Below are 19,601 nucleotides of genomic sequence, written 5' to 3'. Positions count from 1 at the left end.
GGCGGACAGTGACCAGAGGGGAGAGGGGAGGGAATTTCAGGGGAAAAGGGGAAGGATTCACAGGAACAAGTATAAAGGACACATGGACAAAACCTAGGGGGGGTGGAAATGGGGTGGGGAGGGCTGGGATGGGAGTAAAAGACAGAAAACTGTACTTGAACAATTAAAATAAAATTAAAAAATAAAATATTTTTAAAACCATACATAATTTATGATTATATTTAAATAATACTCCAGAAAATGCAAACTAACGTACTGTGACAGAGAGCAGATTAATGATATGCTAGGGACAGGGAGGCAGTGAAAAGGACATGAGAAAACTTTTAGGGATAATAGGTATGTTTATCACCTTAATCGTGTTGATGATTCCTTGGAGGTACACATATGTCAAAATTTATCAAACTCTAAACTTTAAATACCTCGATAAGGCTTAAAAAATCCCCCACAAATCAGATAGTGGACATAAAGTAAAAAAATAAATAAATAAAACAAGGGACTAAGGAACTGAAAAAAAAAGGTGTAAATAAGAAGATAACGAGAACAAAAATAAAAATAAATACATCTAAATATCAAAAGATAGATATACAACTAAGCAACGTTTTAAACTAACAACACACCAACAGTTAATGATATAGAGCAGCAATTCTAAAAGTGCACCTGGCGGGGTCTGAGACACTTCCAAGGAGTCCAGTGTCAAACTATTTTAATTCCGATTCTGTCATGGTTGTACAGGGCAGTTTTCCAAAGAATTCATGATATGTATCACAGACTAAATGTATACACACAGATATGAGAATTCTGCTAGATTCCATCTAGGGCCAACTGAATTCTCTCATCTGTTGCTGCATATTACAATAAATCAAATACTTAATAGACTCAGAAAACTATAAAAAAACTACTCCACTATTTTTTGTTTGGAGATATTCTTTTTTCATGAAAAATATTTATGTTACTATATAATGGGTTTACTATTTTTAAATAAAGAAATAAACGAACACAGTATTTTTTGAATTTCTGTTTTAATCTCTCATAAGGCACATACTGCTGGATAAAACCCACATGAACAAGAACCTTCGGGNACAGTTAATGATATAGAGCAGCAATTCTAAAAGTGCACCTGGGGGGTCTGAGACACTTCCAAGGAGTCCAGTGTCAAACTATTTTAATTCCAATTCTGTCATGGTTGTACAGGGCAGTTTTCCAAAGAATTCATGATATGTATCACAGACTAAATGTATACACACAGATATGAGAATTCTGCTAGATTCCATCTGGTGCCAACTGAATTCTCTCATCTGTTGCTGCATATTACAATAAATCAAATACTTAATAGACTCAGAAAACTATAAAAAAACTACTCCACTATTTTTTTGTTTGGAGATATTCTTTTTTCATGAAAAATATTTATGTTACTATATAATGGGTTTACTATTTTTAAATAAAGAAATAAACGAACACAGTATTTTTTGAATTTCTGTTTTAATCTCTCATAAGGCACATACTGCTAGATAAAACCCACATGAACAAGAACCTTCGGGGCCCTCAGTGGGGAAGAAGCACTGCTGTCAATCTACCATCACTGCTCCCCCGTGAGCCCTCAGGGTTGGCTGACCGCTCTGAGGGAGGGATCCTACATCCACACTGGTACCCTCAACCTGCAGCCTGCAGCCTGCTGTTGGTCCACAAACTATTCCTGGATCATAATAAGCTAAGTACAGAAATTGGAGTAGACTTTTAGAAATATTTACAGCAATTTTACATTGCTACTCAACCAAGTACATATGGGCTTATATTTTTAAGTCTTTGGCTTTTTTTCATTTCATTTCTCTAGTTGTTCATTGGTACTGATTGTACAAAAGTGTCGGTCTGCAATACTCTGGAAATGTTTAAATGTGGTCCTTCATCAGATACTTTCAGAAACACTAAACTAGACATCTTAAAATCACATATAATCGAATAGACATTGAGACAATCCATAAAGCAAAATAGTGTCAACAGACACTATTTCCCCATGGCACTCAAGAGAGCTTCTCCTCTGTGTACAGCTTCTAATATAAACACCAAAGCATTGCCCTTAAAATGGAAATGGGTAATAATAAGGAAAACCACACGTACCTTCTTCAGTGAAGAACTTTTCTATGGGTCCCACAAACTGATTGATTTCATTAAGTTCATCTTGGCTAACTTCTGGAAATGGGAAAACTTCTTTCTAAAAATGATAAACACTTAGTGAAAATGAATTTTTTGCAACTTTCCAAAGTGGTAATATTAGTTGAAAAGGAAACAGATTTGCTAGAATCCATATCTGGTAGGCAGGACATTACTGCTTGAAGGAATCAGAAAGCAAACCACAGATGGTACATCAGATGCAGGAATTGTAGGTTGGTCTCCACCACCTAGATACATCCTCCTCCCCTACTCAAGCAGATTTATTACTGAATCTGATTGCTTTCCCTAGCAATAACAAGTTAATGATGATTTTCCCACAAAGTAAAGAGCCTTGGGCTAACATTTCAAAGCCCTGTGTTCTGTTCCTTGATCTGCAGCTCACCAACTGTGCNCTAGAATCCATATCTGGTAGGCAGGACATTACTGCGTGAAGGAATCGGAAAGCAAACCACAGATGGTACGTCAGATGCAGGAATTGTATGTTGGTCTCCACCACCTAGATACATCCTCCTCCCCTACTCAAGCAGATTTATTACTGAATCTGATTGCTTTCCCTAGCAATAACAAGTTAATGATGATTTTCCCACAAAGTAAAGAGCCTTGGGCTAACATTTCAAAGCCCTGTGTTCTGTTCCTTGATCTGCAGCTCACCAACTGTGCAGCCTCCACCAAACCTGTACCTCTCCACACTTCCATTTTCTCACCCATAATATGGTGCTAACATTTACTCAAGGTCATTGTGAGAATCATGGAAGATAATTGGTGTGAAAGCGCTTTACTAAAATGTAAAATATTACATTAGTTATTTTGTGAGTTCAGAGATACTACAGCTGCTGTGGCTGGGTAGCTCAGTTGGTTAGTGTTGTTCCATAACACCAAGGTTGAGGGTTCAATCCCCAGCCAGGGTATACATGAGAAGCAACCTATGAATGCATAAATGAGTGAAACAGCAGACTGATGTTTCTCCCTCTCTATATAAACATATATCTTTCTCAAATCAATAAACAGAAAAGAATGCTACTGCTGACTGGAACATACTGTGATTATAAAGTCTGACATCTTGTCAGATTCTCATCCAGCTGCATACTCCAGACTCCATTCCCCATATGATGACATCTGTTACTTAGGCTGAAAGCGTAAGGTAACGGGGTCACTGAAGGAGGCACAACTGCTACGGCAGATCAGCCTTGGCTCTGTTCCTTCTTAGCTGTGTGACTTGGATAAGTCTCACAGCCTTTGTTAGTGTTAGTTTTTCTCCTGTTACAGATATCTCAGAAGATAGCCGTGAGGCTCAAACCAGATGTGCCCTGGGGAATAAAGTGACTCTAATTATTTGTATCAGAGACCGGCTCTTGCCTCAACCTCATAACTGGAACACAAATTCGCTTTAAACTTCTATCTCAAACCAATGGGTGGCCAATATTTCTGACTGTCCCAGGGTTTCCCAGTAGGCTATATTACATATTACCTAAAATCATGGCGCTGTGTTCTCAGTCCCTCTGGATTTTAGGGCTCCAGATATTCTTGCCAGCATGACAAGAGTATTTGGATTTGGACCTACAGCTGCTGAGAACGGATGTCGCACATCATGAGCTGCCGGCCCCCAGAAGCCCTGCCTCTCCTCATGGCACCTCTCACCAAGTGTCTCAAGACAAGGTCTTCAACGCAGAGGAGTCTTCAATCTTCCCCCTGCAGCCTTTAAATATCTAATCAGCCACAAAAGATTATATTTCTTAAAGCAGAAAAACAAATTTTTCAACTAAATCTGGTGCAGAAACCAGACATATAAAACAGGTAAAAGTCAAGCTGCTCCGGTTGTGACCCAAATGTCTCTCATTCAACTTCCCACTGGTCCCAGCAGTAGCCCCAGAGACGCTCCGTGAACAGTGAGGGTCCAGCTGAGGAGGAGTGTGACAACTACTGGCCTAGATGATCTTAAAGGTCATAGATTCTGAGCATTTCAGATGCCATGTTCCCACTCAAACAACAGTAATGCTGTAGGACATGACATTGACATGAATAAGGGCAAGAGTGGTGAAGGTGTTTAAAAGCGGTCAGATTCTAAATAGAACCTTAAGGTAGAGAAAACAAGGTCTGCTGTCAGATTAGTTGTGGATTATGAGAGTAAGAGGCATCAAAGGTGACTTCAGGTATCTGGCCTAACAAGTTGAACAACAGAGTCGCCACCATCCATGATAAAGAAGACTGGTGGGAGGAGCAGGATTGAGTGGAGAGACCAGGAACTCAGTTTTGCATACACTAAATCTGAAATGCTATCAGACATCTAAGTGAAGCTTTTAGGAGAAAGGACTCTGGAGTTCAAGGGAGAAATCTGAGACGGAGAAATAAATATGCAACATCAGAATAATGATGGTATTAAAAGCAACAATACTGAGTTAGATCTTCCTAGGTAGGATTACAGATGAGAAGATCTACAGGCTGAGTCTTAGAGAACTACAGTTCTGGTAGCCATCATTACCGGGAGGAGAACAAAGCCACAAATGCACTAACCAGCCTCCCCCAGTCCACCCCGTCCTCACACATCACAGCAGTGTTCAACAGAAGCATCTAAAACACCCTACTTAAGACAACACTGCTGTTAGCATCTAGTTGCAGTGCTAGGATCTCAAGGGACTGGAACCTCTCCATCTACCATAATCCCTCATAAAGACGGCACCCGGAAACTGAGGCGACCTGATTACAGAGGAGGATGCCCACATCCCCAGGGAATACAGAGCCCAGGCAACACCACCCCACAGAGATCCCTGAAACGGCAGACACAAAAGAGAAAATAAAAACTTACACTTCAGTGCCACCTACTGGAAAAGAAAAGAAAGGTTACTTATTACCAACCTGCTAAATACAAGTGTCAGAGACTTTTTTTAAGAGCAGATTTTATTCCCATAGATTTCTGGGCAGAGAAATAATCCATCAAATACTATGAACAACCAAGGTAACAAGGTAGCTTACAAAGAAAATGAAAAACCTGAATTCAGAGCCCTGGCTGGTGTATCTCAGTGGATTGAGCACAGGCCTGTGAAGCAAAGGGTCACCAGTTTGATTCCTACTCAGGGCACATGCCTGGGTTGCAGGCCAGGTCCCCAGTAAGGGACACATGAGAGGCAACCACACATTTATGTTTCTCTCCCACTCTCCTTCCCATCTCCTCTCTCTAAAAATAAATAAATAAACGAAAATATATAAAACCTTCAGAAAATAAACTTAAAAGCATAGAAGTAAGTTATTTAAATGACAGAGAATTCAAGATTGCAGTTCTGGGGGGAAAAACAAGATACATGAAAACTCAGAAAGGCAGTTTAATGAACTCTGGAATAAAATCAATGAAAAAGGGACTACTTTACCAAAAAGACTGAAATTATGGAAAAGAACCAAACAGAAATTCTGGAGCTGAAGAACTCAATAAAAGAAATGAAGTATGAACCAGCGAGCTTAGGAAACAGAGAGGACCAGATGGAGAAAAGAATTAGACATAACAGAAATCCAGAAATGACTCAGATGAAAGAAAAGATAGGCTGGGGTCTAAAAAAAAAAGAAGAAATGAACTCTACGAGAACTATCTGACTCCATCCGAAAGAACAATATAAGCATAATGAGTATACCAGAAGAAGGGGGAAAAAAACGGAACAGAAAGCCTATTCAAACACATAATCAATGAGAACTTCCCAAACCTATGGAAAAAACTGGATACTCCAATCTAAGAAGCAAATAGCACATCTAATTATCTTAATCCAGAAAGGCCTTCTGCAAGGCACATGCTATTAAAAACGTCAAAATTTTATGACAAAGAATGAATGCTCAATCCAGCCAGAAAAACGAGGCTGGTAACTTATCGATAACGGAAATTCCATTCAGATTATCATCCAATTTTCCAACATAAACCCTACCAGCTAGGACTCAGTGGAATCAAATATTGAAATTATTGAAAGAAAGAAATCACCATCCAAAAATAATATATACAGCAAAACCATTCTCTAGAGAGTGAAGGAGAAATAAAGACTTCCAGACATAAAGAAGTCAGGGGAATTTACCAACACAAGACTTGTATTACAAGAAACACTAAACGATGTTCTACCTGAAACAGAAAGGCAAAAAGACAAAAAACTATGAGTAAGACGACTAAAAGACAGAAGAAAACGACAACACTTGTTCAGAATAAGGAATTACACACTTAAATATAACACAGAGTTAAAAGAGTTAAAAATATTTAAAAATAAGACAATAGCTACTGCAATTTGGAAATGAACACACGGCATTAAAAAAAGAAATAATTTATGACAATAAACAATAAAAGAAGGAGGGTAAAGCTGAATTTCCAAAAGGAAATGGATATAAGATTCAATGAGAAGAAAAAGTACTATTGTATGAGGTCTGTCTATAAGGCATCCAGCCATGCAATATGAAAAAGAGACATGTATTGAAGATACAAGAAACACTGTACACAGCGCAATGATGCCTTAGTCCCCTTCAAAGTAGGCACCTTTGAACCTCAGTTCTCCCAATCTCCATCAGCTGCCCCATTATATTTTCTTTTCAATTATATTTTATTGATTATGCTATTATAGTTGTCCTGACTTGTCCCCCATTTATCCCTCCACTCAGCAGCCCTACTCCCTCAGGCAATCCCCCCCACCATTATTCATGTCCATGGCTCACCTTATAAGTTCTTTGGCTACTCCATCTTCTATACTGTACTTTACATCCTCACCGCTATTCTGTAACTATTTGTACTTCTTAATCACCTCACCTCTTCACCCATTCGTCCCCTTCCCATCTGGCAACCTTCTGATAACTAATTTATTTTCTCTTGCTTTTAACAAGTCTCTCTTTATCTTTAACCTTTAGCCTTTTGATAATGATGTGTCTTGGAGTGAACTTTTTGCATCCGTTATAATTGGGACTCTGCACTTCCAGGACTTGCATGTCTGTTTCCTTCACCAAAGTATGGAAGTTTTTTCAACTATTTTTTCAGATAGCTTTCCAATTTCTAGCTCTTTTTCTTCTCGTTCTGGCACCCCTATGAGGCGAATCTTAGACCTCTTAATGTTGCCCCAGAGGGTGTTTATACTATCCTCATTTTGCGGGACTGTTTTTGATTCTTTTTGTTTTGTGTGGTTATTTATTTTTTTGCTTCCTTATGTTCCAAATACATTGATTTGATTCTTGGCTTTATCCATTCTGTTGTTTCCCTTTCAATTGTTCTTTATTTCAATTAGTGTATCCTTTGTTTCTGACTGGATCTTTTTTACACTGCTGAGGTCCTCGCTACTTGAGTATCCTGACAAAGAGTGTTTTGAATTCTGCATCTAGTAGATTGCTTATCTCCACTGCACTTAGCTCTTTTTCTGGAGTTTTGATCAGTTCTGTCACTTGGACCATGTTTCTTTGTCTCTTCATTTTGGCAGCCTCCCCACATTTATTTCTCTGTATTAGGTAGAGCTGCTTCAACTCATGTCTTGGTCACATGGCCTAATGTAGTATATGTCCTGTAGGGTCAAGTGGCAGAGCCGCCCCTGTCACCCAAGCTGGGAATTTATGGTGTGCCCTTCAGGTGGGCCGAGTATACTCTCTTCTTGTAGTTGAGCCTTGGTTGCTATTGGCAGATCAATGGGAGGGATCTACCCAGGCCAGTCAGCTGCAAGGACTGGCTATTATCATTGACAACCAACCTCCACCCTCCGTGGAGGATCAGCTGTGCAGGGGCAGGGTGGTGGTGCTCCAACATGGTCTGTAGCTGTCCACTGCGTATGTTGGCCCTGGGGTTTCCCAAGTGGTGCAGGCCAAGATCAGTCCTCACCTGTGTTTTACCTGGTGTCACCCTGCCTGAGTTATATAGCAATCTGAGATTGTTGCTACTTGTGCAGGGCTTGGAGATTCCCAGAGGAAGCCAAGTTGTGAATCTAGGCTGGCTTTTGCTAGGGTTCACTGAAGCCAGCTCTTGCTTGTTTGATAGGACTTAAGGGCCAAGATCAGCCTTTCTTATGGAAAAGCAGCTTGGGTGGGCCTGTAAATTGGGTGGGGTAGAGCCTCTGTGGATTGCGAAGGTGGGTCACACAGTGTTAGCCAGGTTGATGGAGTCTCAGATACTGGCTCTGTCAGGTGAGAGCTCAGCAAAGGAACTACGGCCTCTGCTGGCCAAAATGCCAGACACTTCAGTTTCCTCCTGTATTCCACTGGTGCCCTTCAGGCTGCCACCCCAGTGCTGGAGCTCAGAGGGTGCAAATCTGAGTGAGTGAGTCTGTGTGTGGGTTGTCCAAGAGGAACTGTTTAAGGCTACAGCAACCTCCTCAACTGACTCAGTCCCTGCTGGTCTTCGCGGCCATAAGTTGTGAGGACTTATCTTCCTGGCACTGGAATCCTGGGCTGGGGGCCCTTTTGTGGGTCTGGGACTCCTCCCTTCTGAGATATCTCTCCCAAATTTTTATTTACATGGGTGTAGAGTCAGTGCACTGTGCATCTGCGCCCCTCCTACCAGTCTGGAAGGATGTGGTTTCTTCAATTCCGTAATTTTCAGACTTCCACTCAACTCAATTTCATAGTTGTCAAACTTCCATTCAACTTGATTTCTGACATTCCTGAGTGATGGTTGTTCTATATTTTAGTTATAATTTTGATGTGGTTGTGCAAAGAGGGGAACCATGTCTGCCTACGTCACTATCTTGCCTGGAAGCTGAAACTGCCCCATTGTATTTTCCTGAATCTCATCAATGGTCTGAAATCTCTTTCCTTTCAAAGGTGATTTTTGTTTTGGGAGAAACCAGAAGTTGCAGGGTGCCAAATCTGGGCTGTTGTGGGGAGGGGTAGTGAGTCACTAGGGTGATTTGATGTTTTTCAAAAAACTCTGCATGAGATGGGATGCATGAACTGGCATGTTGTTGTGACGAAGCTGCCAATCACCAGTTACCCATAGCTGTGGCCTTCGAACCAAAAAAATAGTTCCTGCAGTGAAATATTCAAGTTTAACGCAAAATTTGATGCAAATTCATTGCTCTACTTACTCAGTCATTTTGAATGCAATGGCCACACAGTACACATGCTCACTAAACAGCATCTACTGCGCCCACTGACTAGTACAGTGAAGTCATCATTGTTCACCCATGTGCATTCCAGTCCACTCTCCTTGGCTGCCAGGTTACAATGATATCACACAAACTGTTGTCATATTAATAGTTATACTTTTTCCAGACAAATCTTGTATATATGAGACTTTCTTTTATATAAATCTAATGGTTCCCACAAAAAATATCTAAAACTGAGACACTTTACACACAAAAAAAAGAAAAAGGAAAAAATATATAATACCACCAAACAGATAACAGACAGAACATAAGGGAAAAGTAACAACGGAGCTACCAGAAAAAAAAAGTAAAATGACTATATTATATGTCAATAATTACCATGAATATAAACAAACTGAACCACAAAAAAAATGACACAGAGTAGAAGGTTGGATCCAGAAACAAAAAAACAAAACCCCAAATATACAGCCTTCAGACAATATATCTCAGCTGCAAAAACAAACACAGACTCAAAGTGAAAGATGATACTCCAAGCAAACAGTATCCAGAGAAAAGTAGATGTAGCTGTGCTTGTATCTGACAAAATAGATTTTAAAATAAAAAGGTAACAAATGACAAGGATGGACATTTGATCATGATAAAGGTGACAACACATCAAGAATGCATAAAACATTAATGTACATGTATCCAATCCAAAATATATAAAGTAACTAAGAACAAAAGGGAAAAACTGACAAAAAACAAATATAGTACAGGACCTAAATACCCCGTTAACAGCTACAAATAGATCATTCAAACAGAAAATCAATAATATCAGCCTTAAATGACATATTAGAGCAAATGGATATAATCAATATTTACAGAGCCTTTTACCCCAAAACCCCAGATTACACATTCTTCTCCAGTGCACAAGGATCATTCTCAAGGATAGACCATATATTGGGACACAAAACGAGCCTCAACAATTTAAGACAGAAATCATACCAAGCATATTCTCCAGCCACAATGCTTTGAAATTGGAAACCAACTGAAAAAAGAAAGTGGGAACAACCACAAATATGTGGACATTAAACAACACACCACTAAACAATGACTAGGTCAAAGAAGTAGAAAAAAGATCAAAAGTTACAGAGACAAATGAGGATGACAATACAACACATCAAATTTGGGGGATACAGCAAAAGTATTAGTAAGAGGGAAGTATACAGCTTCACAACCTGCCTTATAAAACAAGAAAAATCTCAAATAAAGAAACCTAACATTCACCTTTAAAAATGAGAGAAAAAAGAACAAAGCCCAAAGTCAGTAAAAGGCAGAAATAATAAAAACTGTAGCAGAATTAAACAAATAGGAAACAAAAAAGACCACAGAAAATAATTAATTAAACAAAGAAACTGTTCTTTGAAAAAATTAATAGAATTGACAAACCTCAGGTTAGACTCACTAAGGAAAAGAGAGAAAAGACTCTAATAAATAAAATTGGAAGTGAATGAGAAGTCACTACAGATATCACAGAAATAGGATTATATAAGAATTTTATGAGACACCTGGCTGGTGTAGCTCAGTGGACTGAGCGCGGGTGTGTGAACCACATGATCGCGGTTCGATTCCCAGTCAGGGCACATGCCTGGGTTGCAGGCCAGTTCCCAGCAGGGGACTCATGAGAGGCAACCATACATTGATACTTCTCTCCTTCTCTCCTTCCCTTCCCCTCTAAAGATAAATAAATATTTTTAAAAGAATTTTATGAGACAATTATGCCACCAAATTAAATAACCTACAAGAAATGGACAAGCTTTTAGAAATAATATAACCATCTTAGTCTGAATCACAAATAACTGGAAATTTTAAATAAACAGCTCAACAATGAGGAAATAGAAATAATCATAAAAGAATAAGACCCCAAAAAGTAAAAGTCCAGGACTACAATGATTCAGTAGTGACTCCTACCACACAGTCAAAGAAGATTTAATACCTGTCCTTCTCAAACTCTTCCAGTAAACTGAAGAGGCAATATTTCCTAACTGCTTTTATGAGGCCAAGATAACTGAGATACCAAAACCTGGCAAGGATAACACAAAAAAAGAAAATTATAGACTGATACCTCTGCTGAATACAGATGCAAATCCTAGACAAAATACTAGCAAATCAAATATACATTAAAGACAATACATAATGATCAGGTGTTTATTCCAGGGGCACAAGGATGGTTTAACATTTTTAAATCAATCAATGTAATACACATTAACAAAATAAAGGATAAAAATCATATGATTATATCAATAGATGGAGAAAAGCACTTGATAAGATGCAATATTCATTTATGATTAAAACACTCAATAAAATAGGTATGGAATAAAAGTATCTGAACATAAAAAAAAGCCATATATGACAAACTGTCAGCCAATATCATACTCAATGGAGGGAAAAAATGAAAACTTCTCCTCTAAAGTCACAAACAAGACAAAGATGACCACTCTCACCACTGTTATTCAAAACTGTACTAGAAGTCCTAGAATAGCAATCAGACAAGAGAAAGAAATAAAAGGTATCCAAATTGGGACTAGGAAAGTAAAACTGTCACTTTTGCTCATGATGTAATTGTTTATGTAGAAAACCCTAAAACTCACCCCCAAAATTATTAGAAACAATAAAAAAAAGTAAAGTTGCAGGATACAAAACCCCATTGTGTTCCTATATACAAACAATGAAGTTTCAGAAAAAGATATGAAAATAACAATTCTACTTGGAATTGCAACAAAAAATACCTAAGACTAAACTTAACAAAGTGACTTCCAACCAAGATGGAGGCATAAGCAGACACACTGTTCCTCCTTGTACAACCAAGACAAAGACAACAACTTTAAAAACAAAGAACAACCAGAACTGCCAGAAAATTGAACTATATGGAAGTCAAAAAGCCAAGGAGTTAAAGAAGAAACATTCATCCAGACTGGGAGGAGGGGTGAAGACACGAAGCCGGGACAGAGAGGACAAGGAACAAAGTGGCAGCTGGTGGTCCTACATATGCACGCAGCTAACCCAGCAAAAACAAATGGAGAGCGAGGTGGACTGTGCAACAAAGGGTTCCAGTATGGGAAAAGAAAGCCTCAAAACCTCTGGCTGTAAAAACCTGAGTGGGTTGTGGTGGTGGGAGAAACTCCCAGTCTCACAGGAAAGCTCACTGGAGAAACCCACGGGGTCCTAGAATGTATACGAAACCACCCACCTGGGAATCAGCACCAGAAGGGCCTAATTTGCTTGTGAGTAGTAGGAGAAGTGACTGAAAGGCAGAAGACAGCCAAACAAGCAGCATTGTTCTCTCACTGACTCCCTGCCCCATATACAGCACCATAACACAGTGAAGTGGGTTGCCCTGCCCTGGTGAATACCTAAACTCCACCCCTTACAATGTAACAGGAGCAGAGACAAAGAAATATGGCTGGAATGAAAGAACAGATCAAAGCTCCAGAAAAAACACAGCTAAGTGACAAAGAGATAGCCAACTTACCAGATGCAAAGTTTAAAACTCTGGTAATGAGGGTGCTCACAGAAATGGTTGTATGGTTGCAATATAAAGGGAAAGCTGAAGGCTACAAAAAGTGGAATGAAGGAAAATATACAGGGAACCAGAAGGGAAGGAAATCAGTACTCACATCAACAATCTGGACCAGAAAGAAGAAATAAACATTCAACCAGAACAGAATAAAAAAACAAGAATTCAAAAAAATGAAGAGAAGCTTAGGAACCTCTGGGACAACTTTAACTATTCCAACTTCCGAATCATAGGGGTACCAGAAGGAGAAGAGAAAGAGCAAGAAATTGAAAACCTACTTGAACAAATAATGAAGAAAACTTCCCCAATCTGGCAAAGGAAATATACTTCCAGGAAGTCCAGGAAGCTCAGAAAGTCCCCAAAAAGTTGAATCCAAGGAAACACATACCAAGGCACATCGTAATTACACTATCCTAGATTAAAGATAAAGAGAGGATCTTAAAAGCAAGAGAAAAGGAGACAGTTACCTACAAAGGAGTTCACATAAGACTGTCAGCTGATTTCTCAAAAGAAACCTTACAGGCAAGAAGGGGCTGGAAAGAAGTATTCGAAGTCATGAAAGGCAAGGACCTACATCCAAGATTGCTCTATCCAGCAAAGTTGTCATTTAGAATGGAAGAGCAGATAAAGTGCTTCCCAGATAAGGTCAAATTAAAGGAGTTCATCATCACCAAGCCCTTATATGAAATGTTAAAGGGAACTTATCTAAGAAAAAGAAGATAAAGAATATGGATAGTAAAATGACAACAAACTCACAAGTATGAACAACCAAACCTAAAAAAAACAAAACAACAAACTAAGCAAACAACTAGAACAAGAACAGATTCACAGAAGTGGAGATCACATGGAGAGTTATCAGTGAGGGGGAGGAGGGAGGAGGGAGGAGAATGGAAGAAAAGGTACTGGGAATAAGACACATAAATGGTAGGCATAAAATAGAGGGAGATTAAGAATTCTATAGGAAATGGAGATGCCAAAGAATTTATATGTATCTCCCATGGACATGAACTAAGGGGGGTGGGAGGGACTGCTGGTGGGAGGGGCGGTGCAGGGTGGAGGGGAATAAAGGGGAGGGAAAAACAGAGACAGCTGTAATAGCATAATCAATAAAACATATTTACAATAACAAAGTGAAGGGTCTATATGTTGAAACTATTAAGACATTATTAAAAAAAACTAAAGTCACAAAGAAATGAGAAAATATTCATGGATTGAAAGAATCAGCAGAGTTATTTTATAATGGCCATATTTCCCAAAGCAATATACAGAATAAATGCAATACCCATTAAAATCCCAATGACTTTTTTTTAAAGAAAGAGAATAAAGAGTCATGAAATTTGTATTAAACTACAAAATACCCTAAATAGCCAAGGTAATCCTGAGGAAAAAAGAACAAAACTGAATTTATTCCACAACTTGACTTCAAATTATACTACAAAGTGACAACAATCAAAAAAGCATGGTATTGGCAGATAAAGACACTCAGATCAATGTAACATAATTAAACGCTCAGAAATAAACCAACAGATATATAAGCAAATGATTTTCAACCAAGGAGCTAAAAACATACACTTCTGAGAAGTAAACCTCTTCCGTAAATGGTGTTGGGAAAATTGGAAAACCATATACAAAATAATGAAACCAGACTGCTATTCTTACCATGTACAAAAATTAACTTAAAATGTACCAAAGACCTAAATATAAGACCTGAAATAACATGTAAAAGAAAACATAGGTACAGAGCTTATGGACCCGGGTCTCAGGGAGGATTTTATTAATTTAACTCCAAAGGCAAGGGTAGTAAAGGAAAAAATAAATGAATGGAACTATATCAAACTAAAAAGCTTCTGCATAGTAAAAGAAACCATTAACAAAACAAAAAGGCTACCAAATGGATGGGAGGAGATATTTGCAAACAATATCTCTGATAGAGTTAATACCCCAAATACGGATATTTAAATATTCATACAGCTCAACAATAAAATCCAATTAAAATTGGGTGGAACCATGAACAGACATCTCTACCAAGAAGACATACAAGGGGGATCTCAAAAAACCAGAACTATCTTCTGGAGGACAGGCCCCTTGAAGTGTAGGCTTCCCCCAAATAAGCAAGTGTTCTAGGAACCCATCTGTAGCAGTGTGCCATCTGGTGGTGTTCTGAGAGGCTGCATTTGACTTCAGTGTTTGTTGTTTTTTTTTTTTTAAAGACTTTCAAGGCGTTTGCACATTTCATGAGGGGTGATTTACAAGCACACCTGCCCACAACTGCACTGCGTGGTCGGCAGTTCTTGACTAAAAATGGCATGACCCTTGTGCCCCACCCTCCCTATTCACCCAATCTTGCCCCAAGTAACTTTTTTTGTTCCCCAGATGAAAAAAGTCCTCAAAGGTAAATGTTTTGCCAATGCAGAAGAGGTAAAAAAAAAAAAAAAAAAGACAGAAGCACTTAAAAAGCATCAAAATGGACAAGATCAAAAACTGTTTTGAGCAGTACAAAAAAGTCTTGACGTGTTTTGCATCAAATGGAAAGTACTTTGAGGGTGACTAAAGTTTAAACATGTAAGAATAAAGACAAGTTTTATAAATAAATTCTGTGTTTTGAGCAGTTCCCCCTTGTATATGAAAAGATGCTCAACTCACTAGCTATTAGGGAAACACAAATCAAAACTACAATGAGATAACTCCTCGCACCTGTTAGAGGGCTATAATCAACAAGAAAATAAATAACAAGTGTTGGAGAGGTTGTGGAGAAAAAGAAACTCCTTTGTTCATTGAAGCATTATTCACACTGGCTAAGACATGGAAACAAAATAGGTGTCCTTTGATAGAGGATTGGATAAAGAAAATGTGGTACATGTGTACAATGGAATACTACTCAGCCATAAGGAAAGATGAAATACTGCCATTTACAACAACACGGAAGAATCTTGAGAATATCATGCTAAGCCAAATAAATCAGAGAAAAAAAACTAGAGCCATGATTTCACCCATATGTGTGATATAAAACTGAAAGCAATAAATAAAGAAACAACCTCATAGACACCGACAACGGTACGGTGGTTACAAGAAGGAAAGGGGTTGGGGGAAGTAGAAGAGTGAAGGAGATCTAATACATGGTAATAGAAGAAGAGACTGTACTTGGGTGGTGAGCACACAATGCAATATACAAATGATATATTAGAGAATTGTACTCTTGAAACGTGTATCATCTTATTAGCTAATGCCACTCCAATAAATTTAATAAAATTTTATATAAATTGTATTTAATATAAATTTTATATAAAATGCATTTAATATAATTTTTACACTTATTAAAATAAATAAAACTCAAGATCCCATTGGGCTACCTAAAAATGCTGGCTAATACAGAGGTCAAGGAGCCAAGAAGAACTAGCAAAGACGATTAAAAAGGATCGGTCACTGAAGTAGACAGAAAAAGTAAGAGAGACTGGTCTTTTAGAAGCCAGGAACAATAAACTGTGTCAGATGCTAGTGACGAGTCAACTAAGATAAGGACTGAGAACACACTTAGATTTGACCACATGAAGGTTACTACTGACTTTGAGTTCAGTACAGGGGATTTTTAAAGACAAAAACCTGAATGATATGAGTTCAAGGTATGGTAGAGAGGGAACTACTGGTGATGTAGACAAGAAAAGGAGAGAATTACTGGATCAATGCCCTTGAGTAGGTGAGAAGGCACATGGTCCCGTGAGGTAGTTGGCTTTTGGTAGGAGTAGACAGTAAGAGAATGTAGACTACATGGGTTCTGGTACAAGAAAGAGGAGGTAAATATGGTAGTGAAAGTTGTCATCTGATCGCATGTATTTTCTCAGTAAAATAGGAAGCAAAACAGTCAGCTGAGAGTGAGGGAGGCAGGTTCCAGAGTTTTGCAGAAAGAGAAGCATGAAAGACTTGTGTTCTTTCTTTATATGCTGCTGTGGGGTGTGAGATAGTACACCACACAGCCTCAGATTGTGGGGAAAATAATTTCCTAAACTTTAAAGACCTAGCTTTGCAGGTCCTAGCAGGCCAAATGACTCTTTGTCTGAGTCTCTGTTTCTGCATTGGTAACACCTGACAATCTTAGAGGAATGTTCTAAAGAGAAACCAGGGAATAACTCCTTAAGTGATAGAGCCTAGAACTGAACCAAGTTCAAAGCACTGCACACAAACTTTTTATTTGGTTTGCAGGGTACCTTTGAGTGGGGACGAGTACTGTTTTTACACCTATTTTGTAGATTATCACACTGAGGCACAGGGAGGTGAAGTGACTACCCCAAGGTCACAAGACTAGTAAGTGTTGAAGCCAGCAATAACTACTTATTCCGATTCCTTTTGCATCTGCACAGTTTAAAAAGCATTTCCATGCACTATGTATCTCATTAGGGCTTTACAAAACACATCCGTGAAGCAGGCCCATTTTAAGGCTTAAAGAACTGAGGCTCAGTCACAGAGCTAAAATCAAATTCAAGTCTTCCTACTGTAAGGCAATTTTGAATGCTTAATAACCAAGCTGTAGCTTGGGCAAGAGCTGGGTTACTACTGGGTAGTAAGACCCGTGGAAGGCATGTGGTGAGGTGGTGTGGGGAAGCAGTCAGATTCCTGAGGAAACTGAAAGGCAGGGTGAGGTTCTGGGACTGAGCTGTAAATGCCTAGGGTCCGCTGGAAGCTGACTCCAAACTGTATTTGGTATTCAGGAAGGAAGCCTCGTAAATCCGGGGGCCAGAACGATTAATTGAGCGTAGCATCGCCTCGCCGTGTTTCCCAAAATGACCTGACAAGAATTAGCTGGAACATTTGTCAGGTCCACATTTTCTCAGAGGCCCCTACACTAGAAAGGCCCCTACACTAGAATTTTTTCCTTTTCTCCGGAAAAAAAATTACAGGATCTAGTGGGACTCAGGAATCTGGAATTTTAGTACCCCCAGCCCCTAGGGTGTATTGGTCACGCAGGTGTAAAGACAAAGCCAAAGCTCGACCCAGTCTTTCCTGATAAGAGCAACTAGCTGCAGACAGAGAGCAAGGGTCGGCCCACGTGCAACGTTACCTTCTCGATTTTGCCTAGAAAGAGCTCCTTTGCGAAAGCTCGGGTTTGCAGACTGGTGCGCAGCGAGCGCCGGCTCACGGTGAAGGCCACGAGAGCTGGCCAGGCACGCACCGCGGCTGTGCGCAGGAAAAGCCCGCAGCAGTTCATGCTGCCCGGAATCCCCGACAGTTCCACAGCGCCACCTCCAAGCGCCTCAGTCACGTGCACCTGGCGTGCGCCTGCCGATGACGCCACTAGCCTGCGCGGATCAGCCGGCCACACTTGGGTTTGTGCGTCCCTCCCCGCTTTCCCGGGGAAAACGGAGAGGCGAGGTTGCCGCCATCTTCATGGTTTCACCTTCACGGTGGTGGGGGCGTGTGTGTAAGATTTTGTTTTAGAATACCAATGGTGGTTTGGGGAAATGCAAGCCGAAGGACGTTTTCTGGAGCACTGGTACTTATGGGGCGGCTTCGCTGCGTCTCCTTACCGCCTTGTCTCCTGTGAATAGGACGTGATAAAACTAAAGAAAAAGCAAAGGAATGGGGAAATTTCACAAAATGAGTTATCTCTGGCGGGGGGGGGGGGCAACCCGCACATGGATAATATCACGGTTTTGAAGTGGATTCCTGAGGATTCATTTTGTTTTGATTCATAGTTTACATATATGTTACAAGTTTTTTAGGATGAGAAAAGAAAAGGGATGGTCTCCCAGAAAAGGGTCCGATAAGACCCTGTGAGTTACAACTGTCCCTAGGAAACACCAACTTAAAGGGCAGGCAGAGGAACAGAAGCTACAGAGGGGATAGAGAAGAGTGAAGTCGGGAAAGGTGATACGGAGGAGGAGGAGGTCCGACTTGCCCAGGAGAGGTGGGCAACCTAGTGGTCTTAAGTCAGCCTCCTGCAGAAAGACTTTCCTGTCCTTTCCTTACCTGTCATTCTACTTATTACCTGTACATGTACATATTACCTGTGCTTGGACCCTGCACTTACACAACATACTAGAAAGTGCTTTCGGCGGCTATTGTGAACTGCTGGAGAAGGGTGGGAACTCTAATTCACCCCACTATGCTTGCCCACTAAAAAAGTAAATACTTGAGACATGGGAAAGAACTCGAAACTTTACTGGTTGCAATTTATTTGCAAGCATCTTCTGCAGTCTGTTTTCCTTTTTTAAAAATTGATTATAAAGGTTTGTCTCCTGATTTACTTTTAAGATGTATTTTTTATTTCTTTTTAGACAGAGGGTAAGGAAGAAGAGAGGGAGAGAAATATCAATGTGTGGTTGCCTCTTGTGAGCCCCCCTGCCACGGACCTGGTCCACAACCCAGGCATGTGCCCTGACTGGGAATCAAACTGGCCACCCTTTGCTTGGCAGGCCCAGGCCCAATTCACTGAACCACAACAGCTAGTGCTACTTCCCAATTTCTTCATCAGTGTTTAGGATTGAAAGAAGGTGTTCTGAAATCACTGCCTTTTTAAAATAACGTGGGGGTGGGGGAAGGTGGCAGGGGAGAAACAAGGAAAAACGGTATTGCAAAATCGATTTCACTCTTGAGCTGGTGAACATTTTTGCCAAAATGAATACCAGGGCAATCAAGTTATCTAATGTGTCAGTTCCTGTTTAGTGTACAGAGAACAACGTAAGTTAGTCAAGTAAGTCATTCAGTGGCACACAGTTTTCAAAACAAAAATTAGAAAAATTTAAGGCATAATTTCCAAGTACTCCCATAGTTTGGAGTTACACTACTTTGCCAGTTTCTAAGCTTAGTTTCCTCCTCTGTAAAAAATAAGAACACTCATTTCACAG

At 39.7% G+C, this 19,601-nt stretch overlaps 1 protein-coding gene across 2 annotated transcripts in view; it reads right to left on the bottom strand.

Annotated features, from left to right (window-relative positions):
• The window catches only part of ACAD9 (acyl-CoA dehydrogenase family member 9), a 61,176-nt gene extending 43,152 nt beyond the window's left edge, over positions 1-18,024 (bottom strand). For both annotated transcript variants that reach the window (XM_037037682.1, XM_037037683.1), the window contains exons 1-2: positions 17,816-18,024; positions 2,116-2,209 (exon numbers count right to left, since the gene is read on the bottom strand). In XM_037037682.1, coding sequence (XP_036893577.1) covers positions 2,116-2,209; positions 17,816-17,962 — 241 coding nt within the window. In that variant the 5' untranslated portion in view covers positions 17,963-18,024. The remainder of the gene's footprint in view (positions 1-2,115; positions 2,210-17,815) is intronic.
• Positions 18,025-19,601: the final 1,577 nt, after the last annotated feature.

The sequence above is a fragment of the Sturnira hondurensis genome, unplaced genomic scaffold, assembly GCF_014824575.4.
Source record: "Sturnira hondurensis isolate 20B ecotype Veracruz unplaced genomic scaffold, ASM1482457v3 Scaffold0023357, whole genome shotgun sequence".
NCBI classification, from domain to species: Eukaryota; Metazoa; Chordata; class Mammalia; order Chiroptera; family Phyllostomidae; genus Sturnira; species Sturnira hondurensis.
Note: the sequence above shows the minus strand (reverse complement) of the source record. Positions and strands in the feature narration are given on the sequence as shown.